This window comes from Gopherus flavomarginatus, chromosome 2 (genome assembly GCF_025201925.1).
Source record: "Gopherus flavomarginatus isolate rGopFla2 chromosome 2, rGopFla2.mat.asm, whole genome shotgun sequence".
NCBI lineage: Eukaryota > Metazoa > Chordata > Testudines > Testudinidae > Gopherus > Gopherus flavomarginatus.
In genome coordinates, this window is record NC_066618.1 from 185,748,546 (window position 1) to 185,776,418 (window position 27,873).

At 40.1% G+C, this 27,873-nt stretch overlaps 1 protein-coding gene across 2 annotated transcripts; it reads right to left on the bottom strand.

The window, feature by feature from the left end:
* Window positions 1-2,879: 2,879 nt before the first annotated feature.
* Window positions 2,880-25,729, bottom strand: MYLIP (myosin regulatory light chain interacting protein). 2 transcript variants are annotated; one of them, XM_050941605.1, is made up of 7 exons: window positions 25,587-25,729; window positions 23,848-24,038; window positions 7,953-8,138; window positions 6,638-6,835; window positions 5,969-6,133; window positions 4,891-5,311; window positions 2,880-4,356 (listed from the first exon to the last, which is right to left on the bottom strand). In XM_050941605.1, exons 1-7 carry the CDS (start codon window positions 25,686-25,688, stop codon window positions 4,267-4,269), a joined length of 1,353 nt encoding a protein of 450 aa, XP_050797562.1. In that variant the 5' UTR covers window positions 25,689-25,729; the 3' UTR covers window positions 2,880-4,266. The 2 variants fall into 2 exon arrangements, with proteins under 2 accessions (XP_050797562.1, XP_050797563.1); XM_050941606.1 differs by lacking the exon at window positions 25,587-25,729 and adding an exon at window positions 9,005-9,329 and having other exon boundaries at window positions 23,848-23,942.
* Between the last annotated feature and the right edge of the window lie 2,144 nt (window positions 25,730-27,873).

A 27,873-nucleotide genomic window follows, 5' to 3' on the forward strand; every position in this document is an offset into this window, starting at 1 on the left:
TCTTTCTCCTCAAAGATGTAACTGAAGGCAGTGAAGATGATAGCTTGTGTTGTGTATTTGTTTATGTGAATACACTGAAGCTGAGGTAGTGATCATGTTTTATAAATGCAAATGTTTCAATGTTAAGAGTGGGGAAGATCATTTTCTAGTTCAGGGATGACAACACTTTCACTTCACATACCTATGCACCAAGCTCTTAATAGGGGAAGATGCTTATGTTAAATTAAATGTTTGTTACTGCATGAAGCAACCCCTTTGGATACTTTTGTCAGCCTATTAGTAAAAGACTTGTGCCCAGAATCCGAGAAGTATTTGTATAAAATACTTAAATAGTCACAGGCCAAGAGAGAATATTTATAACTTAGTGCTTGGGGCCCTTGGTCTTCATGCCAATGATTATTTATACACACACTGGAACAGAGGGAAATAATTTTGTAGTGCTAACAAAGCCCATTCAATCAAGGTGGATGTGGCCCATTCCCAGCAGTTGTGACCATTGTTGATACTCACACCTTCTTGTCAAACTGTTGGGAATTGGCCTCGTTAGCACTGACCCTCCCACCCCCGCCACATGGTAAGACTACTCCCATCTTTTTATGTGCTGTATACTCCCTTACGATATTTTCCACTCCATGCATCTGATGAAGTCAGTTATAGCCCACAAAAACTTATGCCCAATAAATGTGTTAGTCTCTAAAGTGCCACAAGGACTCCTCATTTTTACTGGAAAAGCTCACAACTTTTATTTGAAGTAAAACAATTCAAGAATTTTTTGGATCACACAACTTTATGGGAGCTGCCAGTTAATTGAAAGGTTAGGTATTGGCCCAGTTCTAATTTCTTAACAAGTGCATAGCTTTCTCTCCAATGCTAATTCTTTTAAGTTGTTTAAACTGTTTATAGTTACAGTATCGTGTTAAGTGAATAGGCTGTAATTACTAGTTCCCATAAAACCCACTCACTCCAACCATTCATCCCTAGTGACATTTTCTCCAGAAAATTTAACAAGCAACAACCTGCAAGAGGGCAGCTAAAAGGAACCAAGTTCCATAGAAGAGCCTGAAGTACTTCTGCTCCCATACAAACTCTAGTAACTTCTCTCTCCAGTGCAGGAAAAAACCATTTGGACTCCCAAATGCTAGACACCGACAAGCGAAACTGCTAAGCAGAAAAGCCTACTCTTCAACGACACTACAAGCATACATTATCAAGTTTGCTTGGCGAAGTACAATTTAACATGAGACAGAACACTTGCACAAAATACCAGAGCAGAACTTGAGAGATCATGTCAGAAGGGCAACACATGGTGAAGACAACTTTGTAGGCAATTTTAGAAGCCTGGCATGGCAGTTTATTTGGTGGCCACAGACATTACAATGTGCAGAACCTGATTACAGTTCTCATACTCAGACAACCATCACAGATTTACCATTCAAGTATCGTGAGCTCTTAAGCTTAAATAATGATAAAGCATTCCACACCCTTAAGGATAGTAGAGCTACTCTGCACTCCTTGATCCTCAAAACTCCAAGTATTAAAAGAAAAATTAGTCAGATAGCAAGGTCTGGAATATATTTGCCAGTGACTGATGAAGCTTTCATCAAAATGAATTTTCCTTGAAAAGAAATGTGAATCTTTCTTTGGGGGAGTGATCTGTGCATTATTGATTCAGTCCCACAGATCTTGCTCCAAGCATTTACATCATACTCATCACTGTAGTTTGTGAACTTGATTCACTCCCCTCACAGCTGGGCCTGACAACAGTGCAAAGACATACCCTGCTAATAGAATAGAGCATCTGGCAACAGAAGATGTACTAGTCCACAGCAAGGCAGGCCAAAGTGTGACAGCTAATCTGTGGCAGGCAATGATCTGTCCAGTATCTTCAACCAGTGACAACTGCTACTTCATCTTAAGTAGCAGAAGATGTAGAGACAGCCCTGAACAACTCTTCAGAGAAGTCTCTTAAGTTCTGCCTCAGCTTTCAAGAGGGACTGTAGTTCTCCTATCCACCCTAACCATAGTGGCCTTTTGGACATAAAACTGCTTAAAATAAAAGCAGCACACTGCTTAGTTCAGGCCTGGCCATTCCAAAGTATTTAGAAATGGCCACTATGATTTGCTATACATATTAAAATTCCATGAAATTACATTCACCCACTACACTATTTTGAGCTGGAATATCATTTCACTTGCTCTAAATGACATTAATAGGTTCAAGTAATAAGGTTTCTTGGATTATCAATTTAAACTGTGTTCAGGTAGAGGCCAAATGAGGAAAGATTTTAGCTTCAAAAGGATAAGTAGTGCTAAATGAAGCGTTCAAAATTGAAGAGTGATATAGCTGATGATTAGTGGCTCAACTGTAAATGTCTACACCCTAGTATAACAAGATTTTTTAACTGCTTCGGTTGGACTGATGAAACTCAAAGTTTAAGTTCTAAATCTTGAAAGCAGCTTGTTTAGGTCAAACAGTATCTTATATTTCAGTTTCTAGTCACAGAAACCTTTTATTTCCTCTGAATGTTTCTATAAGAAAAATTAAGGACCCTGCGACTAGTGAGCTGTTTTAGGCCATATAACTTGAAAGCAAGAAGTAGCTACAACATGAAAAAAGCTTCCTCCTTCAGCTAGTTCAAGAGAAGAACAAGAAGAGAGAAGAGTCTGATCCAGAAAGATTTTGAGCACCATTAACCAGAATGGCAGTTACAAATGGTCAGTACCTCTTAGATCAGTCCCAAAAAATGCAGGTTTAGGAAAAAGAATGGGCAATATGCTAACTACAAAAGAATGGGTTAAATTATGTATGACATGGCAGGATTTCTCACAACAAAGCTAATAAGCAGACTTCCAAACACCATCAATAATGTAGGAAGACATCTGATTTAAAGTCCTTTATTAACCTGAATATAAAAAGACAGAAGTTGTCTATGATATAGGACAGAGTTCTTGCTTCATGTGGAAACAAAATTTCTTTACAAAGTGAAAAAATAAATACCTCTTGGAGTAAGGTTTATATGCTAATATGTGCGATAAAAAAGTAGAGTTTTAATATTTTGACAAAAGTCTGTGCAAAGAAACAAATGCATACATACACATTACTGCTACATTAAGGCAATATGAAAAGTATACTCAGAAAATCTCAGTAAAGTGACAGTGTAGTTTTCTAGCTTTAATTTAGCTAGTATTGCACCCAAATATGGTCTCCTAGTTTCCTCTAAATCATGGAGAATACACTAGTTGACCGAAGTCCAAAATGCCCAAATGGGGGTGGAAGATAAGTTTTAGCAAGAAAGATAACCAAGCAACTCAAAAGTTAAACTCATGAAAGCACTTAAAAATTATACAAAGTTTACACTATTTTAGGCCAAAATGGATTTTTGATCTTTCAAGCAAAATCAGCCTCCACAGCTAAGGCAGATTTACAGCTGACAGTTGAATCTGTGGCAACCTGGACACATCTCTAGGGTTGGCTAATTTACATCCTCCCCAAGAGGAAATGGTTTTCCCTTTTGATTTGCAAGCAAAGCCCCAGAACAGTTCCTCAGTGGAGCATCATTACTAAGCAGGACAGACTTTCCTGACTAACACCTCAACATCAAGAAATTAAAATTTGCTGCAAAAAACCCTTCCAAAATTATCACTGCCATATGAATTAAGCTTTCATTAGATTGCTGATTTAAATGCAACTGCTTGCTTAAAGCCTTGCAACCTCAGTTTTTAAAAAATACTGTTTTTTAAAATAATTTCCCCTCACTTTAGAACAATTACTAAACACAGAAACTATGATCATCACACTAAAACTGACGTACAAATTTGTAAAAAACTAGTTTTGCTATTAAAATAATGGAGTGATCACACTAAAGGAACAAAATAAAAAAACTTAAAACCAATTATAAAATGTGTAAAACTACATATTGAATTATCCCTGCTGGGTATATCAAATAGACTTTACACCACATTTCCCAGAATTACCTAGCTTTTGGCACTATTGCCACATTGCAAGCTCATGCATCAACAAGAACTTTCCTCCTTTAGATGACATGAATTTTTTTAGAGTTCTGTTTTCACAAGATGTCCCAAAACCTCTCCTTGGGCATGCTGAACAGAGAATATTGACCCCTCTCTGACCCAGAGATGTAGTGTGGTTTTGCTTCTCATTGCAGGCAGGAGCTGGAGTGATTGCCTTCTTCACAATCAATGGCTGTAGTTCATTTTAGTGCAGTTTGTAAAAAGTACATGATGCTTTAGAAGTGTACACATAGATCATATCACTGTCAGGTTGAGCAGACTGGTGTGAGTTGGCAAATACACATGCTGGACATGCTCTACCCGAGACCTGCAAACTGGACATGACTGGAGAAAAAGAAATAGAAAGTATTAGGGAATGCTCCTTCACCACAATTTTGAGACCCTCTATGTCTCATGAGCACAAAGTCATCTCCTTAATGAATAAATATTGTTGCTGAGACTGAAGTATTCAGATCTGTTGTCTCCATATTTCCAATATGGACACAACAAGAAACTTTTATGCCACTAATTCCTAACTTCTCTGCAAAAAATACATTAATTTTCATCAAAAGGAATGACTACATACTATAACAGACCTGAAGATCTCTGTGCAAACTCAAAAACTTGTCTTTCACCCACAGAAACTAGTCCAATAAATTACCTCACCTACATTGTCTTTTACACTACAGCCCCATCTATTTAGCTTATCATCTAAACATTCTTGTAAACTAAGACATTATGCAAACTGAATTTAAATACCAAACTTCAATGAGTATATTGGTCAAGATCAGTTAATTATACTAGTAAAAAATCAACTGTAAAGTGAAATCAGCTGTTAAATACATTAGTGTGGAATGTCCCAAGTGACACTGCAATTACCTGCAGCTGGGCAGCACAGGTCTCACAGCATACTGTGTGGCCACAAGGACAAAAGGTAGAATTGATTTCTTCCTCACAACACACCATACATAGCATAGACTCCTTCAGCTTCCGCAACTTCTCTTGAAGAGCTTTTGTTTGCTGGCAACTGAGACCCTCACAGCTGTCACAGTTCATATTACTTTCTGAAGACTTAAGCGGAGAATTTGGTGGCGTTTGATCACTTCTTGAAACAAGATCCACAATGCCAGCATTGTAAAGAGTCCTCCTCGCATGGTCATAAACTTCCTTTGATGTTCGTTTTATGTCGAAGACATACTTTTTACCAAGATTGATGTTTTCATTCAGGAACAAGGATGCCAGGTGGCCCTTTAAATCTCGACTGTACTGCATCATGACAGCACTAGTAACAGTGTCACACCTACAAGACAAACCCATGAGACAAGTGAAAAAATTGATTAGTTAATACTGAAACCTCAATGTATCTTTCGTTCCCTAAGCTCAGACACCCACGAAGGATGAAATCATCCATAGCATGTTTACCCTACATAATTGTTTCTATATGACAGTTGTATTTGCAAGGATTTTTAAAAACTGAATTAGAGGAATGAAGCTATAGATTTTGATCTTTTCAATAAATTATAAACATATATGCTAGAAATGAAAACAAGTGTCTACTGCTTACTGAGGTATCTGTATTAGAAACAGATTTAGTTTTCATTCTGAGGAAGTGCTATTTATATTGTGATAGTGCAGAGAAATATCTTGTTTGCTTATCTTGAATTGTATATTCCCACCCCAGAAAACCTCAGCAATAAGAATCTATCCAGCTCTCGAATGTAACAGAAGCAGAATAGAACTATGTCTGAATTTTGTTTCATACCACTGCTGCTGTTCCTGGTGTTGTGTGTGCAGGAGTAGCAGCAAAGATATGATAGAATTCTGCAGGGGAATATCTAAAATGCAAGGTAGTGTGAGGAAATGTCAAATACTGACAATCCTGTGCCAAGTTTAAATCCTTGACTCAACTGCTGTTGAAAAGGTAGGACAAGTGATTTACTCCACTAGCAATACAAACCTGTAAAATGCATGCGTCTCTGTTATTGCTCTGTACAGTCCACTAGCTGCTCTGGTACTGATCATCTTAAACAAGAGAACTACGCTATTACCAGACTCGTTGGTGACCGTCAGATACACATTCTTCCCAGACTGGGTTGCCATTTGAACAACAGGATAAGCAATCCTAAATGTGAATAGAAAATGATGAGTAATGTGTGCGTGGCGAATTATTCTCCCTCTAAAAACTAAGGCAATTTCTACAGCCACTCACGTATTGTACTATGAGAAACATTGTCTAAGACTACCCAGAGGAAATTAACAGCTACATTTGCAAACAAAGAGGCCTTTTCAATTTTCTATAATGTTAGATTGAAAATGCTGCACTGAACAAGTACAGGACAGCTATACCACTAATCCAGTCCCCATGTAAGCACATAACTTATGTGTACAGCCCCAAACAGTGTTTTACATTATCAATGGTCTCCTGATGAAAAGGCTATCAGAAGTGGATAAATCCCTAGTCACTGCATGGTTCAGCAGCTCTTGCATGGTCCAAACCAGAACAAAGATACAAAAGATTCTAACACACTTCCTTTAGAATAACACAGTTTTGATTATATAGATATAGAAACAAAGTATAGCTCACAGAAAAGTCAGAAGATTAGATTCTTTCACCCCAGGAACTTACCTGTTAATGGGGCTGAAGTCATCTTTACAGATGGAGATGCCCTCAGGTCCAACACCAATAAGAAGTTTCTGCCCTTCACTGTCTCTCACTGAGTGCCACTCTACCCCATAGTTCTCCAGTGTTGACACAATCTGCAGAACCTGGTACTCTGCTGAAGCCTGGCTCAGCCCTTCTAGTTCCTTGTGCTTTGCAGTAATACTGTGGATAAAAAAAGACGGACAGGTGAACCATTCAGCCATATGCAGTAATCTACAGCAACATCTCATTTTAACAAGATTCTAAATGATCAAGTTAGGTGGTGCTTATATAAAAGTACTAAATTACTTGGTCTGTTTAGTTATAGCTGGCTACATGTTTTTGATCATTATAGTGACAGAACTAATTACATATTCTTGGACTACTTAAAGGATCCATGTATTGTATTTACTTGACTGACTATAAAAGAAAAAGCTGCATGCTATTTTAGAAACTGTATCCCTTGTGTAGAAAGGCTCTCGGACCACAAAGTCCCTAGCAGTAAAAAATTCACATGCATGTAAATACAACGTTTAGAATTTTTCTCCTTGATGTTCAGGTTTTACACTACAAAAATGTGTGCGCGTGTGCAGGGAGTAGTCTTGGGCTAGTTTACAACAAAATCTAAGGGTATTAAAATTATGGAGGGTCTAGGTATCTAAAGTCCTAAAATTGTGCCTTTAGACAAATGTAGTCTTCTATATGACATTCTTGAACTTGATTATATACAGTCACTCCTCACTTAACATTGTAGTTATGTTTCTAAAAATGCTACTAAGTGAAACGATGTTAAGTGAATCCAATTTCCCCATGAAAATGCATGTAAATGGGGGGAAGGGTTAGGTTCCCGGGAAATTTTGCAAGTTCTCTTTCTTTGGTATGTTGATTTTACTTGAATATCCATCAAAAAGCAATAGTTCTGGCTCTCCCTTGAGCAGTGTCCTTACACAGTGTGCAGCTGGGCAAGGTAACTGGAATTACCCTGATCAGACTATTCAGCCTGCCTTTACTTCCGAATCAAGGAAAAAGGAAACAGTTACCTCTTTCCATTTCCAAAAAAGAAATGTACACTACCATCTACAAATGCAGCAGATATGTAGGATCACTTTCATTAAAAACATTCTGGTTAGAGTTTGGTTTCCTTTCAAAGAATAGCTGACTAACATTAGCTTTGATATTTTTTGCAATACCACTTACACTTAAATTTTAGCACCAAATAACCAGACATTATCATTTACTAATTTAAATTCTTAAACAACTTTTGTCACTGGTTGTTAGAGTAGCTGGAGCAGTTACTTACCTGTCTAAGGTGGCAGTAGTGAGCTCCTTTGCACACAACTCTTCATAGCTGTACTTGGCAGTATTCTGGTTATAATCCCCAAACTTCATCTGAGCCAACAATGCACTAAGTTCAATGGCATGCTCTGAAGAACACTGAAGATTACCAGCCAAAAGATCCTCTCTTATATGCAAGAAAAACATATGCCTGCAAGAGAATAACTTTTTATTTTTAAAAAGTTTGACCAGCACAGAAGTCAATAATTGCTTGAGACTCTAGAATGGTCACTGAGCATATTAAATACCCAATAGTTCTGGCATCAGTTAGAAAATTGACTTGGTTTTGTTAACGCTTATGCTATCTTTTCAAAAGCCAGCCTACATTAAAAGAGAAGTTTCTTTCAGCAGCTTCATTTAAATACTGAACTGTCCAGCAAATCCAAAAAGAGCAAATACTTTAACATCTTAAGGCCATTAAAAAAATTCTCCCTATCAGTGAATATCTGAAATGTTACATTCATCAAGTGAGAATTACAGATTAAAGAAACAAAGCACTCATAGCATGTAAAAGGCTACCATGTAGTAATGTTGCTGCACTGTCATTTCTAAATAAATATGCATTACTTCAGTATGCACTATTATTCATAGTTAAATGAAGTGAATATTGTAAAATACTAAGCATAAATCAGCACATGCAGTTCTGTGAAATTTCAGTTGAGAAATCTGCGGGAGATTTCCCCATTTATTCAAAACAAACAGCTCTCCTATGGTAGTCCTAGAGAGATGGTGTGATGAAAAATACTTGAAAAACCCACAAAGATGCTGTGAAAATATACTATGTTTACTTTGTAAGCATGTTTATTCAGCCAGTTTTTGCTGCTTTGGACTTAACTTCTGACCTTTAGATCTGTATTTGTCATGTTGGCTAAACAGCTGAAAAAAACAGGACGGATAAAAATCAATTTTTAAAAAAATTCAGACTTATTTAAATCCATTTAAATTAAACCAATTTAAAATTGACAACCTATATTTAAACCTAAACTACTTATAAGATATTAAAATAATTTACAGTACCTAAAAAACTTCAAGCAGTACATATTTTCAGCTGTTTTAAAAAGTCAAACCACTGAACTGGTGGCAAGTATCAGTGGGGTAGCCGTGTTAGTCTGGATCTGTAAAAGCAGCAAAGAATCCTGTGGCACCTTATAGACTAACAGACATTTTGGAGCATCAGCTGGTGGCAATCACTCACTAAGCACCAGGAATCAGTTTGAAATGCTAAAACAGCTTTTGACAGTAGTCTCTTCTGCAGATGCAGAGACTATTTTCTTCATGTCAGTTGTTTCAACCAGTTCAGTTCAATGACAAATTTATTCAAAGTTGAGAAACTGAAAGGGAACTGAAAAAAGTAGGAAAGCCTGTTTTAATATTCTGAATTATAAATAAAGATGAGGTGTGAAGATGAGATGTCCTAGTTCTAAAATCTTGACAGGCTTGATGACCAGAAACCACCAGCTCAATTCACTAACTACAGATAATACTTCCTTTGTTTAATAAAACAGTTTTAAATGCAAAACATGTTTGATAAACTTTATCTTATGTATCCAGCACACAAGGTAGTTTTATAGAATTAATAAAACCAAATTTTTAAAACATAGTTTGTGCATTTAATTTAGTTTTCCATCCACATACAGCCTGAAACAAATCTCATGTAAAAAAATGAATCAAGTAAATATGAAAATGCTTCACATTTGTTAAGATAATAAAAATGTAAAAATTAAGAACCTGGGCCAATAGGAGTTGCTGGAAGCGGCCAGTGGGAGCAATGGCCAGTGGGAGCCACGATCGGCCAGACCTGCGGACGGGACAGGTAAACACACCAGCCCAGCCCACCATGGGCTTTCCCTACAGTAGCGGTGACCCATTTGAGAAAACCTGAACTACAGAGTACAAATGCAAAACGAGATTAAGAGTCATGGTGTCCTGCTTGCCAATTTAAATCAGTTAAAACTGGTGATGTAAATCAATGTGATCACAGACTAATCTGCCATATTTTGGGTGTTAAAGCAGAGACTCATCCTGAAGTAAGATGCTGAGCCACGCCAAAGTCTGCCACAGGGACTGCAGTTATCATTGTAGTTACATCTCAACAGTGACAATCATGCTGAAAGTCTTGGAGCTTGTCTACACTTGAAACACTACAGCTGCACCACTCTAGCACTTCAGTGTAGACACTACTATGCCAACAGTTCTCCTGTCAGGGTATGCCATCCAACTCCCCAAGAGGCAGTAGCTAGGTGAACAGAAGAATTCTATTAACCTAACACTGCGTAAGCTGACCTAGCCCCCAGTGCAGCCATGCTGCTGAGGGGTGTGGATTTTTCATACCCCTGAGCAGTTGGGTCAACCTAACTTTTCAGTGCAGACCAGGCCTTAAGATACATTTACACTTACAACACTATGTCACTGTAGCACTTCAGTGTATATACTCTCACTACAGTGACAAAAGGAGGTCTCCTGTTGCTGTAGTTAATCCACTTCACTGAGAGGAGTAGCTAGGTGAACTGAAGAATTCTTCCACCCATCTAGTATGATCTGCACAGGGACTACGCTGGCTAAACTACATCACTCACAGGTGTGGATTTTTTACACCCCTGAGCAACGTGGCTGGGTTGATTTAATTTTACAGTGTAGACCATACCTTATTTGGGAATCAATATTCTGATCTTCCATTTCAATAGTGAAAGTTCTATGCAATGGCATATTTGATCTTGAAGAATTAAATATTTTCTGCATTTTGAGATGAACGTAAAACCTATCTAATCTTGCTAAACAATTTTTGAGCATGTTTATTTTAGACCATTTTAGAAGAATTATCCATTTTCATTACTTCTGCTAATTTGTTCACCAGTTCCCTACGTTTTTAACTTTAGACATGCTGAGTCAAGTAAGTTTTTACATTTGGTAATCATTACACATTTGCCACCCAACTTGCTGCACTGAGCAGCAGATCTCACATTTGCTACAGTTAGAATGAGAAAGTTATCTAATGAATAAAATATTGTAAAGACTAAAAATCATGTGAGCTAGCCAAGGCCTGAGTGGTGATGAGATGCAACCTGAGTTGCAGCTTTCTTCCTCCTCCCCGCCCCTCAAGGAGGGGGCAGAGAAGAGTAGGAGAAGGGATGCTTAGGTCTTCAATCTGACTGTACCATCACACACCAGAGTGAGAACTGATATACCAAATAAAAACTACCCAAAATAAATGTTTTATAAAGCAATCCTTATGCACCATGAAAGAAAAAGCAAAAATTAATTCATTTTATTTTTGCTGTGCAGTTTACTTCTAACCAAAAAACTGAAGCATTATAAAAAAATTGCAAGATGTTTAACTGTAGGTGTTATATCAAATTGAAATTTTAGCCACATGCATGCCATCTGACAATATATTTAATTTTTTAAGAGCAATTAATGCAGGTTATCTAAATTAAACTACTTAGACTTGCTCTGGTCAAGATAGCTGTCTATCAGTAATCATTTGTTCAACTTTGCCCCCCAGATTAGAAAAATGAAAAGCCTGTTCATATACTTCTCCATACTACTGCTCTGAACATATACCTCTACTCTGATATAACATGACCTGATATAACATGAATTTGGATATAACCCAGTAAAGCAGCACTCCAAGGGGGCGGGGTTGCATGCTCCAGCGGATCAAAGCAAGTTCGATATAATGCAGTTTCACCTATAACGCGGCAAGATTTTTTGGCTCCCGAGGACAGTGTTATGTCAGGGTAGAGTTGTACTTTGTGATTTATGTATCAGACACATTTAAAGGGATACCACAAACTTGAAAACGTTTGCCTGAAAAGATTTACTCCTACTATAGCTGCAAGTGACAAGATTACATGTGAAAAAAGGCAAAAACAATTTCAGTGTGCTTTGTGCAGTTGACAGCACTTTGATTATACAGGAGAAATAGCAAGACAATCTCTAGAGTCACTGAAAAGGCTCTACAGACATTAACAAGGAGCTGAAAAAGCTACAAGATTTCTCCAGCAGATAGAACTGTATTAGAGAAGCAACTACAAGAGAGGCAACTGTTCTAGAACCACCTCCACTTTCTCTTACTAAAGACCTATCAAGCCTAAAAAGTGAAGATGCAGGGAAGATACAGAATTCCAGTGTAACCTTTGGCAAGTCACTTAGCCTCTGTGCCTCAGTTCATCTATAAAATGGAGATAACAGCTCCATAGCTTACAGAGGTGTTATGAGGTGTTCAGATAATGGGGGCCAGATAAATACAGATAAATACTTCAGATAGAAGCCCACTGTAGCTTTTTCACCTTTATTTTCAAAGAACACTTGAATGGAGCAAAAAGGAAGCAAAATTGATTAAAGCCTTAAGAAATTTTTCCATCCAATCAGTGGATACAGAGCACTCAGTTTAAAATGCTAATTATTTTGACCAGAGTGCTCTCTTCATATAACCTGTTTCTGTTCACACTCCCCAAAGTCATTTTCATCAGTCAACTTTAATCAATATCTAGGTTCCAGTTGCCTGATACACATGCAACAACTAGAACTACAGAATCTGGTGAAGTCAGCAGATACTACTCAGGGCAGATCACCAAACTAAAATGTTGGTGTGTAACTTAACATGAAGAGTTGTGAACCAGAAGCGTTTTTTTTCCCTGGACATATTCAAGGTAAAACTAGAATGTCCCCTTCTGGGACCCTGACTTAACAGCTAGACTCCTAATCCTGCAAAGTTCATCTGCAGGGCTGAATGGACTGCCTGTAGCATTCTTGAGTCTTATTATTGAGATTTAACTACCAGGAGGCATTTAGCCAAATTTCTGCAAACTATGGTAGTTTTGGAGCTTCAGCACACAGCTTTTAGTGGATCTCCAAAAACCAGTGAATAGCTGCCGTTTCAATATCCCAAGTAAGACTCCTTCAAGAATTCCCTGGATAGGCATTCTCAGGTGGCTCTCTAAGGTAAAAGGTGCTCAATTCTTCAGAACAATGCATTCATTTCTAGGACACTCTGTTCAACAAGGCAGAGACATTCAGAATACTGACTGGAAAGTCAAGACAAAAATGAAGTGGCAGTCCCAAGGAGCATTCCTGTAATAGTTCAATAATTCCAAAACTGAAGCCTTCTTTAAATTGGTTTCTTTTCAGTTTTTTAAAACCAACTGCACTGATTGCCATAAACTATTTCAGTTCAACCGGTTTATTAAAACTGAATTAAAGAGTCATTGACAGTTACATAGCTATGTTATATTTTAACATTTTAGTTATGCAAGGATACATTAACACTTGGAAACATGCTGGAAAAACACTACTTTAATCTCATTAGAATTGCTACAAAAAAGTCAGTACTTTAGGAGTTACAAGATTCCTGCTTCTCTTATATCATGTGACTGATTCAAACAAGTAGCTCTTTAATTTATTTTTCTGAACCAGTTGTACAGTTTCACTTTAAAACCGCTATAAAAACCACAGCAATCTTCATAATGCAAAATTTCACTCTTAAATGAAGTTTTACCATGGTTTGTGTTAATCTTAATATCTCCCAGACGTTGGCACACTTCTGACATTACTAAGCCTGTGAAAAAACAGCAACTCTGAAATCACTTGTATACAGAAAAACTGCTTTTTAGTGCAGTAACAGAAAGTCACCCATACCTTCCTCAAAGGGCTGCCACCTTGGATTCACATAAGGCTGTAACACTAATAGGAAAAAATTGAAGTTAAGAGTTTAATCTTTTACTACTCTGAAGTGTAGGACAAATACTCCTCAAGTTTAGCTGTAGTATTCCTGCATGACAATCCAAAATTTCCTGCCTCCAGTATAATACACCCAAGATTGTATAGCTTTAGGATATTAAAGCTTGCCTTCCATTTTGAGTATGAATATTTTTGTTTGAGAATGAAGCCAGGTGCTCCAGGATACTTCTGGATATCAAGCAGACTACTTCAAAATATAATCTACAGAATTACTGTCGGAATTGCAAAGTATCTAAAGGATTGTCCATACAGAATAACTCACAAAAGTTAAGAGAATTAACTAAAGGTGAAGTGAAGGTGCATATATTAAAGTACATTATACCCCAAAGTAGATGCTCTCATTTGGAAGTAAAATGGCCTTAGTTTGCTGTAGTTTGATCCTTAGAATTAAGGCCACTTTACTTCTGAATGCAAGGATCCACACAGGGATTTAATGCACTAATATATGTGCATTAACTTTACACCTTTAGTTAGTATGGCAACTCCCTTCTAGAGAAGCCCTTAGTCTTCAATTTGACATTTCTAGCTAATTGTAGCCCACACAGGACTCAGGATTCCCAAGGCTTTTTTGACTGAATAAAGCATTTCAGGCAGATGGAACAACAGTACCAAGTGGCTTCTGGCCAGACACCTACAACATTAAAATTAGTTTATTTTAATCTTGTCTTTTATACTGCCCTAATCTTTTTCATATTTTTATTGATGTTTTAGCAGCATACACAAACCCTTAGGGTATGTCTACACTACAAAATTAGGTCAATTTTATAGAAGTCGATTTTTAGAAATCGATTGCGTATGTCCACACTAAGCGCATTAAGTAGGCAGAATGCATCCTCACTAATGTGGCTAGCATCGACTTATGGAACAGTGCACTGTGGGTAGCTATCCTCCAGTTCCCGCAGTCTCTGCTGCCCATTGAAATTCTGGGTTAAGCTCACAATGTCTGATGGGGTAAAATTGTCGCAGGTGGTTTTGAGTACATGTCGTCAGTTGCCCCTTCCTCCATTAAAGCAATGGCAGACAATCATTTCACACCAGATACCAGGGCGACTAGAAGAGCACAACAAGGCACACTGTGCATCAGAGAGGCTTTGAAAACCAGTTTCATGACTGGCCAGACTTTGGTGTGACAGTTGTGTTTCTCCTTGATGCAAACCTGTCCCTTTGTTGATTTTAATTCCGTGTAAGCCAACCACACCCCCCACTTCAAAATAAAGTAACTATAGTTTTGAAACCATATATTCTCTCTCTCTTAATTAAAAAAATTATAATGGATAAGGTAATCTGGGTGGAGTGGGGGAGAAGGGAAGGACAAGGCCACATTGATTTTTACTGTGGCTACAATAAGCAAACTCTTTGAATGACAGCCTTCTGTTGCTTGGGCCATCCTCTGGAGTGGAGTGGAGTGGCTGGGTGCCTTCCTTCTCCATGTTGTTGGGCATCTGGGTGAGGCGGCTATGGAACATGGGGAGGAGGGAAGGCGCTTATACAGCGGATGCAGCAGGGGTCTGTGCTCTTGTTGGCTTTCTTGCAGCTCCAACAGACGCTTCATCATGTCCGTTTGCTCCCCTATTAGCCTTAGCATTGCATTCTGCCTCTGCTCTTCACACTCACTTAATTCTTTCCTAGTCTCTGCCACTGAATGCCTCCACGTATTAAACTGTGCCCTATCAGTGCATGAGGACTGCATGAGCTCAGAAAACATGTCATCGTGAGCAGGTTTTTTTCCTCCTTCTAATCTGCGATAACCGCAGGGATGGAGAAGATAGGGGGAGCGAAGAAACGTTTTACGCTCTGTGATTCTGGGGGACTACATTGTCACCTGTGCTGCTGAGTTCCCAAGCTGACCAAACAGGAAATGAAATTCCAAAGTGCCTGGGGCTTTTCCTACGTACCCAGCTAGTGCATTGGAGTTCAAAGCACTGTCCAGAGTGGTCACAATGGAGCATTCTGCGATAGCTCCGAGAGACCAATACCATCAAATTGTGTCTGCACTACCCCCAAACTCAACCCAGCAAAGTCGATTTTAGCACTACTCCCCTCGCTGGGGAGGAGTACAGAAGTTGATTTTAAGAGCCCTTTAGGTCGATTTTGTAGATGCATTCATTTTTAAATCTACCTAACACAGCTAAATTCGACCTAACCCCAGTGTAGACCAGGCCTTAGAAAAAAAAATTTCCGAATCAAATGCATACTGGCTTAGATTTTTCTTTTTGATAGCACCTAATTTTTTTTCCCCAATGTAAAAAAGTAATACTACTGATGCAGAAAAGGTGGTCAACATAAGAATTTTTGTATGAATGATTGACAGTACGAAAAAGTAACAATTTAGGGGTACTGAAAACTACCAGTCCTAATCAATAACACAAATATACCTGTTGTGCCTACTGTTCCTCCCTTAATATGTGCTTTATGTAGAGCCCCTGAAGTGACAGCTGTTGCAAACAGAACAGCTACTTAGGAGCCATAATGAAATTTAAACGAGCAAAATTCAGCAGTCCACAGAAAGTATAACTGTACCTATTCCAGATTTTAAGTCACATTTGAAATTCTACTTTCCCTTTAAGAAAAAAGTTCACACATAATATGCAAGTTCTGACCTCAAAATATTCTTTTTGCATACATAAAGGTAATTAAAATTTTTTAGTCCAGTAAGGTACATATGGGAACAGTCCAACAGTGCTGTCTTAATCCCTTTCTTGTTCCACGCTCCAGCTGAATGGTGCCTACAAGGAAATGAGGCTGAAGTAGCAAAAAAAGGAGCTGCAATCTCCACTCTGTGGTGGGAGATGCGATAGTGACCAGTGTTTCCCAAAAGATAGGTGGCACAACCAGGAACATGCATCTCTTGGAACCTCCAGTTGCTGTGCTCCTGGTAGAAATACTGCCAGTCCTTTGGGGCTAAACTGCTCCAGTACCTGGAGGCCCTCTCACTGATGCTGAAATGTAATTTGCAGCTCCCTGCATGATGTGAATTTGAACTATGAAGTATAATTTTCTCAAAATGGAGTTCTGCTGAAAAATCACCAACTGAAACCCTGAAAAAATAAGGCCCACCTACCCCAACAAGATGACCCAATGTAAGTCACCTGATATGAGAAACTAAAATTCTGCACCTGGCGTACTCCTATTATATTTCCCAGTATCTCTATCCTAGTTTGCTCTCTGTAGAAGTAGGTGAAAGGTTACTAACAGCTATTCAACTCAGCTTCAGATAAACAATTAGATGCATTCAACAAACAATGGCAGCAGTTAGCTTTTATTTGCTCTTATAAAATGAGAGCAACATATCTAATCCAAATCCATGGGTAGCCAGTGTTACTATGTAAAAAAAGTGAGAGACTGGCCATTTCCTCACTCTACTCTCCCCCCGCTCATATAATCAAATGTCTAAAATAGCTATAAATTTACATCAACAAATCAGACATTCTTTAAAATTAGCCCACAAGTGCAACTAGGTAATGTGGCAATGAAGCAGTTCACTGTACTGGTCTTTAAACCAGAATGCTTATTTTCCTTCCTGAGTCACTATACATATATTTAAAAAATACACAAGTACACAAAACATTTCTCAATGGAATATGGCAAAGCCATATTTTTGAACAAAATGGTTTTCAAACAAGTAAAACAGCTATTTTAAATGCTAATTCATTAGACTTTTCAGTGTAATATGTCAGTTTGACAAAAAGGTGCCAAGAGCTGTATATGAATATCCGATTTTCAACCCACTCACACAAGTAAATTATATAACCTACTTTGCCTCAGTGTCAGGTTACTGAAATAACATTAATAAAGTTTGTTTTAGTCAGGCATTATGTTTCTCAGCTTTCTAGAAAGCTGGTTTTAAACAGAAAGCTAAGTTTAATAGAAGTGATGGCTTCTGGTCCATTAGGAAACAATACAACTCATTTACATCAATCTTTGCAGAAAGCTTTCTTAACAAAATTAAGTGTCCATATATTACATAATGGAAAAAAGATGTGGACAAATTACCCCAGAGGAATGGGGTTTGATTTGGAAAAGACTAAGTCTAACACAATGAAATTTCTTTCAGATACTGTTCCAACAGTACCTCACATCAGTCAGGATAAAAATATAAAAAGGAAATAATGCTGGAGAAATTATGGCCAAAGAGGAGATTTTATGGTTATCCAGTGGTCATGTCCAGTCAGAGTACTGAGATGCAATCCATAGCCAAATATCACAAATTGTTGGATATTTATTACCAAAGCCTCCTTTGGTAATCCTGTTGAGGCTTCCTAGTGGAACTGGTCTCATCTGCTACTCCACTACTGACAGCCTCATACTGGAAAAAGAAAAACGGACAACCACGGAGGAATGGTTCAAAGAAATATGGGAGGTTGTGGTTATGGAAAAATGAACACCAATTAACCCAGCAAACAGGGCAGACTGATACTTAGATATTTGGCTACCTTTTATTCAATACTCAGACAAAATACATCTATCCTTTTTTTTTAAATATTAACATTTGATAAACATGCCTTGTCTTAAATAGGTGTATATAGAGATTTCATTCAATTTAATAAAAGCACTAGAAACAATACAGGTGTTGTGAAAATGCTTACTCTAATATGGTAACACTGTTTAATAGAAAGATTTGATCATTAAATTCTTTTATAATGTCTCTTTATACAAAAGAGAACTGTTGCAATGATAGCTTAGTTTCTGATATTTACCAGGCAAGGATTTGTAAAGTCTGTTTAAATCTTTCTAAACAAAGAGCTTAAAAAATAAAAATGATGCTTGTTTTATGTTATTCAGAATAATATTTACTATAAAATTAATTTGAATGCTATACTTCATTAAAAAATGCACATTTTGTACATATGGGCTCAAGTTTTGAGTTTATCTTAACATACTTCTCCTTTTGAAATGTACTGCTCTATTATTTCGTATTACTATTTACTGCAATTTGCCCCTTCATACAGTTTGGCAAACATTGCTTATTGTTATAAAGGTGACAAGTTCCTAGACTTCTTTGCTACTTGTACTTGTTTCACAAAGAAACCTTTTAACCATAAAAACAGAACTTTCTGCCTCGAGACAAGAGTTCTAAACCAATCAGGAACTGAATGTCTTCAGATCCTGGGCTGTGTTCCAATGCAGCAGTCACTGATTTGTTAGACATGCCTAGCAGCTATTAGTCAGGGGTTACTCGCAGTCAATGACCTAAAGTTACATTACCATGGGGAGTCATACAGCCGCCTCTGGAGCCTCTCAGCGCTAAACAAGAACAGAAGAGCCACTCCTAGTCACTTTTGAGGTTTTAAAGTTTAACAAACCCATCTGAAAGTATAAAGCTAAAACTTCTTCTCAAGTCTGCCAGTCATCTTGGATCACAATTTCAAACCCATTTGCTTCCCTACTCTAAAATCCTGTTTGCCTTCTGTTAGAGAGAACTGTTTTATAGCAAGTTCTTTGATACAGCAAACACCACTCCTTAAAACCTGATTCGTTCAAATTCAATGGAGCAAGAACCCTGTTAAAGTGATCACTTGACAGCATAGGTTATTCTAATGAACAAAATGCTTTAACAAAGCCTGGACCATCTGTTAAAATGTCTATTTACAAATGCAAAAAATATTTTGAAAGCCACAAAAGATGGAAATGTCTTTTAAAAACTGTGTTAGAACATAAACTGGTAATGTTTCAGATAAAATGAAAAAATATTTTCTCTTTCTCAAAGGAATATATTTCTTACTCAAAGAACACCATAGAAGCCTCAAAGACTGGAAATGTATACAACATATGTCTTTGAAACAGGCCTGCTCCTTTCTACGTCTGAGAAGACTTGCTTGTGAAATTTGAGTTGCCATAGCATATTATTTCAATAGATTTATGCCTGCATGGATCCATTTTACCTTTTATTTCACTGGATACAAGTTTAGACTGGTTAGCTTTGCAGCCATCGTTCACCACAACAAAGGATTTAGATTTAAAACACACCCAGCAGCCAGCCAATAAACCGAAACCCACACTAGTGCACCAACAATAAAAGAAACTGTTTCTCCACTCTTAAAAAGGAAGAAAAAGTAAGTAGGCATAAGATACTTCATGCAACACCTCCACTTATTTAACTAATGGAAACTGTTCCATGGCTGTAAAGGTTAGACAAACTAACAATCTGCTATGCCCTGGAAAGCCCAGCAATGCAAAGAAAAATAAAGACTGTAAAAAATATTTAAGAGTCACACTATTTTCCACATAGGCAACAAAGAGGCTAGTACTCAGCAGTCAAAACAGCTTTCTAGTTTCTATTTTATAGAAGTTGTTTTGAATACTTAACAGACATGAAAATTATAGACACTAAACACACAGGCCTGGTCCACACTACAGCGTTAAATCGATTTAAACAGCGTAAAATCGATTTAACGCTGTACCCGTCCACACTACAAGGCACTTTAAATCGATTTTAAGGGCTCTTAAAATCGATTTCTGTAATCCTCCCCAACGAGAGGAGTAACCGTAAAATCGATATTACTATATCGATTTAGGGTTAGTGTGGACAGAAATCGAAGTTATTGGTCTCATTCTTTTACTGAGCTACCCAGAGTGCACCGCTCCAGAAATCGATGGTAGCCTAGGACCATGGAAGCACACCACCGAATTAATGTGCCCTAGTGTGGACACGTAAAATCGATTTTATAAAACCAGTTTTATAAAACCGGTTTTAATAATTTCGATTTTATGCTGTAGTGTAGTCATGGCCACAGACCATGACTACACTACAGCTGTAGAGCCACAGTGCAGGCGCTACCTACATCAATGAAAGGCTTTTCTTGATGTACTTAATCTACCTGTCTGAGAAGTGATAGCTAGGTCAATGGAAGAATTCTTCTGTCAGCCTTACTACGTCCACACCAGGGTAAAGTCAACCTAACTATGGCGCTCAGAGCACAAAATTTTTCACAGCCCTGAGCAATGTAGCAAGGTCAATCTAACTTCTAAGCATAGACCAGGCCTCTAAGTTGAATCATAAGTGTAAGTATACAGAGATCTTTCTAATGAAACAGTAAAATTGTCTATTTGTGTTGTCTTTAAAACCATTCAAAAAAGGGGGTTTCAAACACTTTTTTGCAACTGTGTCACTCCAGCTCTTCAATATTGTAGTGTCTAGTAATTTACAGCTAACATGCTTTTGCAATTTAAAAACAATTATGATATTTAGTTAATTTAAGGAAAATCCAGTACTGTGATCTGCATGTGTCATGTGTTGAGGTGTGAAGAACACAGGCTAACTTCAGAGGCAATATGTAATGTGGTACAAGCTAGACATCCTGGCCTTAACTACACTAGAGAAATTGTCATGTTAACCACTGTTTTTACCATCTGACACCAATAACATTTTTACATACAAAATTTTCATCATCAACAATGGACAGGTATTTACACAACTGCTTTGACTACCATATCATTCATCCCTGTATTATCTGCCTGGTTGCAATGTCAATGAAGAAACAAGGTGTCGCAGCTGTAATAGTACAAATAATCCTCCAAACATGACAGTACACCTGCTCACTATTCAGTGATAGCTCAGACAAGCTTCTGGCTCTCCCTCCTCAATGTCCTCCCCTTATTCCATGCAGGCCTGAGAACAGCCATGGCATTTGCAGTTTGAGTATGTAAATGTGTACGGCTGTAGCTCCTGGCCTTCACAGCCCACACGTAGTACTTTCTGCAGGACAGAAACATTGGAATTAACTGAATTAAACTAGAAATGTGACTAGAAGAAAAGCAGACATTATGGAGTTCAAAGGTGCTGTTGTGCCATGTATATCCAAAAGAGCATTGCTTAGTATGGCCTACATTGTTGCAGGTTGCACCACTGTAACCCCACCAGTTCAGTTCGTAGTTTGATTATCTATCGCAGATGCAGCCTAAAACACCTATTTACCTCAATATGTGAGTGCACAAAAGTTTTGTGGTGTAATTTACACAAGCAATATAGGTTTAGACCAGGCTTGAGACCACTTAAAATTTAGGCTGACCTAGCTACCCCGAGAGACGTAGTTAAGCCAACCTAAGGCCATGGCTACACTGGTGCTTTACAGCGCTGCAACTTTTGTGCTCGGGGTGTGAAAAACACCCCCCCCCGAGCGCTGCAAGATACAGCACTGTAAAGCCTCAGTGTAAACAGTGCCGCAGCGCTGGGAGCACGGCTCCCAGCGCTGCAAGCTACACCCGTAGAGGATGTGGAGTACGTGCAGCACTGGGAGAGCTCTCTCCCAGTGCTGGCGCTGCAACCACACTCGCACTTCAAAGTGCTGCCGCGGCAGCACTTCGAAGTTTCAAGTGTAGCCATACCCTAAGTGCTGATATAGACGCTATGACTTCAATGGAAGAACTCTTCTGTTAACCTAGCTACCACCTCTTAAGGGGGTGAATTAACAATAAATCAACAAAAATCCCTTCCATCACTCTAGCAAGCATCTACACTACTGTATAACAGGCGCATAGCTGCAGCGCCATAGCTGAGCCACTAACGCTTGGAGTGTAGACAAGCCCTCAGTTTAAACTAAGTTTGTGGTTTTTTTATTATAAAGGAATTCTATACATTTTTTTCCTGTCTTTTCAACCAGAGAAATATCAAGATCGTCAAGCCAGTTCTTCCCTTGTTATAGAGGACTTCTTGGAGATTCTCAGGCTTTAGGCTGTGAGCTCTCACACCTTAACTGAATACCCAGGAGTATTCTATCCTTATATAAGAGTCTCTTGCTCTCAAATGTTCTTTGGAGTTCAATACGTAAACTAAAGGACCACTCTCAAACACCTTCCCCTCTCAACTGCTCTATTTTCAGAGAATTGCCAAGCAGTTTCACTAAATCTCTGGATGATCAAGAATTTCCAAGATAGAAATTCCAGATCCTTTCTATTATAAAACACAAATTTTTAAAAAGAAAAAAATTCAGGTCTTCATACATCATAAAGAGAGGGGAAAGGACATGCCTAATATGTAGTTCTCCTGTGTAATAAGCATTCAGATCAGATCGTCAACCACACTGCACAAATGAATTAGCTGAACATTACTGGTAAAACAAAGTGAAATACCCGACAATCCTGGGATATGCGTGGTCAAACCTGAATATCACATCAAGGTAGTGTCAATTATCAGAGGGAAAGTGTGTTAGTCTGGATCTGTAAAAGCAGCAAAGAGTCCTGTGGCACCTTATAAACTACTTCGTCATATGCATGTATTCACCCATGAAAGCTCATGCTCCAAAATGTCTGTTGGTCTATAAGGTGCCACAGGACTTTCTGCTGCATTAAGATAGTGGATCATTGTAATTTTGTGCTGCTTTTTTTCATCAGTTTATGGCCCCCATTTAACATGAACTTGAGGGCTGACAGAAATTAAATATACAAATGCTTTATGCTGCTAGTTCAAAAGCAAGAAAGTTATTGACCCATCAAGTAAAGATGTGTGTGACATTTTCTAGTGTAAATTAAAATCAATAAGACTTCATTACTATTTTTGCAGGAGTTTGGAACTCAAAAGATTGGTAACTATGAATTTTTCTGAACTGTAATTTATCATCAATTTAGTTATTGTGCTTTGTTTGTAGATCTCCTACAGGAGAAGCTGTTCCTTTTGTAGCTTGAGAGAGGACCTATAGCTGTTGGAAAATTATTGTAATATGACACCAGACCAAGAGGAGTTTAGCAAGTTTAAGTATTGTGGTAGAAACTACTTCCTGCACAAGCAGTTTAGAATGACCTGCAGTAACACACTGGAAGAGAGGTTACTATCGGGCATGCAGAAGCAATATAAATATCACATGCTACCTCTTGTATTTTTCTTTCACTTGTAGTATTAAATATGTATGGAATTAACTGTGCTGTTCTTAGCTCTCATATTTAGCTACATATTATGAATAAGTTACAGTAGCACCCTTCCTCTTCAATCTCCAAAAAGACAGAACAATACATTTAAAGTCAGGTTAGGTTTTCACAGCAAGCTACACATACAGCTCAAAAGCAAGTAAGCTGAATATAAGAGTTACTAAATAATTGATACAGACAACATATAGCTACTTTATAGTATTAAATTACAGAACATGAAAATGTGAAATGAAGTTCACTCAAGATTGGATTAATCTTACCTTGTTTGTTCTTGCAAAATAAGATGTGGTTCTACAAAAAACTTCACACGCAGTTTCAATCGGTAAGGAGCTAGTCCATCCATCTGCTGGGAGATCCTATTTCTCAAATTCAGCCATAAACTCTCTCCTTTGCTGCCAGTGAACTGCAGTCCGAAATAATCAACTTCTATAATCCCCAACCTTCTGCATACCTATAACAAAAATGGAAGTATTGTACAAGTGGATCTACAACATAGCTAATACCAAAGCCATCTCCCAAACACAGAAGTGTAGCTTTTTTAAAACTGCTCTCACACACGTTACAAAACCTCAGCTCAAATAATAAAAGTTATCTTACTGAATCACTTTTTCAGTAAGAAGTCATCAAAACTAAGCAAAGCATTAAAGAAGCTTTTCAGATGCCAACCTACAGATATGTATATGAAATGGCAATAAAAACAGGAGGCATCTCTGTTGGTCCAAACACACATCACAGGAATTACCACTATTTTTTCCCCAAAACCTGGGAACCTAAGCAAGAGTGACTTGATTCTCCATGATGCTGAGTTTGGAAAATACATGACTAAGGGGAGATATGATAGAGATCTATAAAACCATGAATGGTGAGGAGGAAGTAAATAACTTATTTACCCCCCCAAAGCACCAGGTTACCCCATGAAATTAATAGGCAGAAGGTTTAAAAACAAACAAAAGAAAGTATTTCTTTACACAAGGCACAGTCAATCTGTGAAAGTCATTGCCAGGGGATATCTTGAAGGCCAACAGCGTTCAACAAAGAATTAGTTAAGTTCACCAAGGATAGCTCTATCAATGGCTATTAGCCAAGATGGTCAGGGAAGCGATCCCATGCTCAGAGCCTAGGTGTCCCCAGCCTCTGATTGCAAGCTGCTAGAATTGGATAACAGGGAATCCACAGTGAACAGATCACTCAGTAACTGCCCTGTTCTGTTCATGCTCTCTGTAATGCCTGGCACTGGTCACTGCCTGCACAACTGGATACTGCTCTAGATGGACCATTGGTCTGACCCAGCACAGCCCTTTTTATGAGCATCAGCAACTCCCAAAGAAGCCAAGTGCACTGCTGAAAACCAGGCCACTTGTTTAGGTGCCTAACACAGGCGGAGTGACCCGGTTTTGGCTATTTTGGCCAAAGTGGAGTCAACTGAGCAGGCAGCAGGGTTCAGCTGGGGCAGGGAGGACGGGCAGATCAGAGGCACCAGGGTAGCCCCGTCCCGGCCACGCGTCTAATGCTTACGGGCATGTCTGCGGTGCCAGGCGGGGGGCACCCCGAGCACAAGCCGGGGTCTGGCCTACGATGGGCTCCATGCCTAGGGGGTCCCGCCCCCTCACCCCTCCGCCTGGGAAGGGCGAATTCGCCGCAAGCGGAGGGGAGACGCTCAGGCCTCTCCCCGCCCGGCGGGATCCCCTCCCGGGGGAGACCGAGCATCCGAGGGCGCAGCAGCCTCTGCGGCCAACATGGAGGCGGAATGGGGAGACGCGCCGCAGGAAAGCAGCAGAAGCACCAGCGGCGGCTCCTGCCCCTCTCCCGCGCAGCTACCCCCCTCGGGGGCGGGGGGAGCGTTAGCAAAGGGCGCGGGGCAGCCTCCCCCCCACCCCCGCCGCCTCGCGAAGGGAGGGGCCGGGGTGCGGGACTGGGGGTTGGTCGCGTTCTCCGCAACGGCTGCGGCGCCCAGGGCCGTCGGGGAGCCGCGCGGCGGGAGCCCCGGGCGGCGGCTCACCTGGTTGAGGCAGTCCTCGCCGTTGGCTTTGGCCTCCACCTCCACCTCCATCACCACCGCGTCCGGCCTGGTCACATAGCACAGCATGGCTGGGGCAGACATCCACCGCCAGCGCCGCCGCCGCCCGAGCCACACACCCTGCCCAGTGCGCCGCGGTCTAGCCCGTTACGCTCCTTTAGTGTCTGCTGCGCTCTTACCGGCCGCCGGCGCGGCCAACCGCCCCATATATCCGCTCCGCCGCCCCGCCTCTGCTGCCGACCGGCAAAAACCAGCCAATCACAATGCGTCTCTCATCGCTGCAGACAGTCGCTCTCGCCAATCAGAGTGAGATTCTCTTGCGACCGCGGTGGCACGGAGACGGTTTGTTATTGCTGCTCCCTGCCCGGCCACGGAGGGGCGGGGCTTGCTGCGCGCTGCGGGGCTCGGTCCCCACGAGGGAGGGGAAGGAGCCGCCTGGCCCCAGCAATGACAGGCCCTGGAGGGCTTTGAGTTTGCACACAGCCAGGCTGTCCTGAGCCTCCTCAAGCAGGGAGCCCGCCACGCTGAGCCTTGGGCTGCACTCACACATTATATCTGGTTGTATTAGAAGTTTACTCACACCCCTGTTAATCCAGCTATGCTACCCAGCCCCTCGTGTGGACGCAGCTGGCTCAATGGATGTGAGCGGCTCTTGGCAGAGTGACTGTTGCTCTGGGTGATGGCCTTCCTACACAGGCCGAAAACCCCCTTCTGGCAGTGTAGGCTGCCTCTACCTTACCTGGCTGTGCCAACATAGCTGGGCTGGCATAGGGTCCGTAGCATAGAAGTAGCCTAAAAGCTTGTCTTCCTGTGAAGTTGCTCTGGAATAGCTATTCGTGAATAACGGCCTGTGTGGACACTTCTATTCTGGAATAAGAGGGATTTTTCCCAAATTAGTCCAATCCGCTTTAGAGTTCAGTCTGGAGGCTCTGCTGGTGGGTCTAGGGGTGCGTCTGCACCGGCGGTAGGTGTCTGGCCACAACCATGCTGTGTAAAGTGATCAGGCTGGATGTGGTGGCAGGCCCGGTGAGAGAACTTTTGGGCTGTAGTACATCATGTTTGCTGTGAGCACATCCCCTCTTATTTCACTTTATTTACTCAGATGCTACTACATTTGGGTGATTCTCTGAACTTGGGGTTCTGGTACAATTGTTCTCCCTTCCCTCCTGTCAGCACTGCGTGGTAGTGATGGAAGAGGCTGAGGCAAAAGCCAACAGCAAGGACTGTCTCAGAATTATTCATTTAAGAGTACAATATACAATTATAAAAATGTATTTTGGTATCTTATTTCTAGGCTAAAATGACTCATCTGATTCTGTGAGTGGAAAATAATTTGAAATACCAATATTAAGATTAACACTATTGTCTCTGCTATGTCCTGATTATCCCATTTGTTGCACAGTGCACAAAGCACAGGAGATGGGGCAAACTGTGTGCAAAAGTGCCACAGGTTCACCAACCTCCATGCACTGTGATGCTGCACCTGGGCACAAAGGATGATGGGCTGTTCTCCTTGCATACAGAACTCAGTAGATATGAACTACTGTAATAGACAGTGTGGGCTGGCCAGAGGAAAAACACCTGCACTAGATAATTACCTAGAATATGCATTTGACAAAGGCACAGAACATGTGTGAAGTAAAATAGTCTCTAGCTCAGTGGTGGGCAACCTGCGGCCAGTCAGGGTAATCCACTGGCGAGCTGGAAGACAGTTTGTTTACATTGACTGTCCACAGGCATGGCCGCAGTTTGCCTTTCCTGGGCAATGGGAGCTACAGGAAGTAGCACGGGCCACAGGGATGTGCTGGCCCCTGCTTCCAGCAGCTCCCATTGGCCAGGAACAGTGGACCATGGCCACTGGGAGCTGCGAGTGGCTGTGCCTGTGGACAGTCAATGTAAACAAACTATCTCACAGCCTACCAGCAGATTACCCTACCACGTGTGGCCCGTGGGCCACAGGTTGCGTACCACTGCTCTAGCTGCTTTAACCTATGTAGGGAGTCACATAAGCCAGTATGAAAGTAAGGAACACATCAGCAGACAAGGGAGGTCCCAGAAAGAGGTAGCAGTCCAGGTGAATGATAGGCAGCACAGAGTGCATAGGAATAGGCAGTTTGACAAGAATAAAAGTTGAGAGGGAAAAATGGGGTTCTGGAAAAAAATCTTAAGAATAAAAGGAAAAAGAGTACAGAACTAACTAGTGGAATGTCACCACATGGGTGGACATTAATGTTCTTGCTGCAGTTTACTTGGCATGGTTCATCTGCTT

Excerpts from the sequence above, each read along its gene's own strand:
- MYLIP (XM_050941605.1), bottom strand. The coding sequence starts at position 25,688 with ATGTCTGCCCCAGCCATGCTGTGCTATGTGACCAGGCCGGACGCGGTG. Across the intron at positions 24,039-25,586 it reads GCGAGGACTGCCTCAACCAG|GTATGCAGAAGGTTGGGGAT; the intron begins GTGAGCCGCCGC and ends TTTTTGTTATAG. Across the intron at positions 6,836-7,952 it reads ACTACTGCCACCTTAGACAG|TATTACTGCAAAGCACAAGG; the intron begins GTAAGTAACTGC and ends TTTTATCCACAG.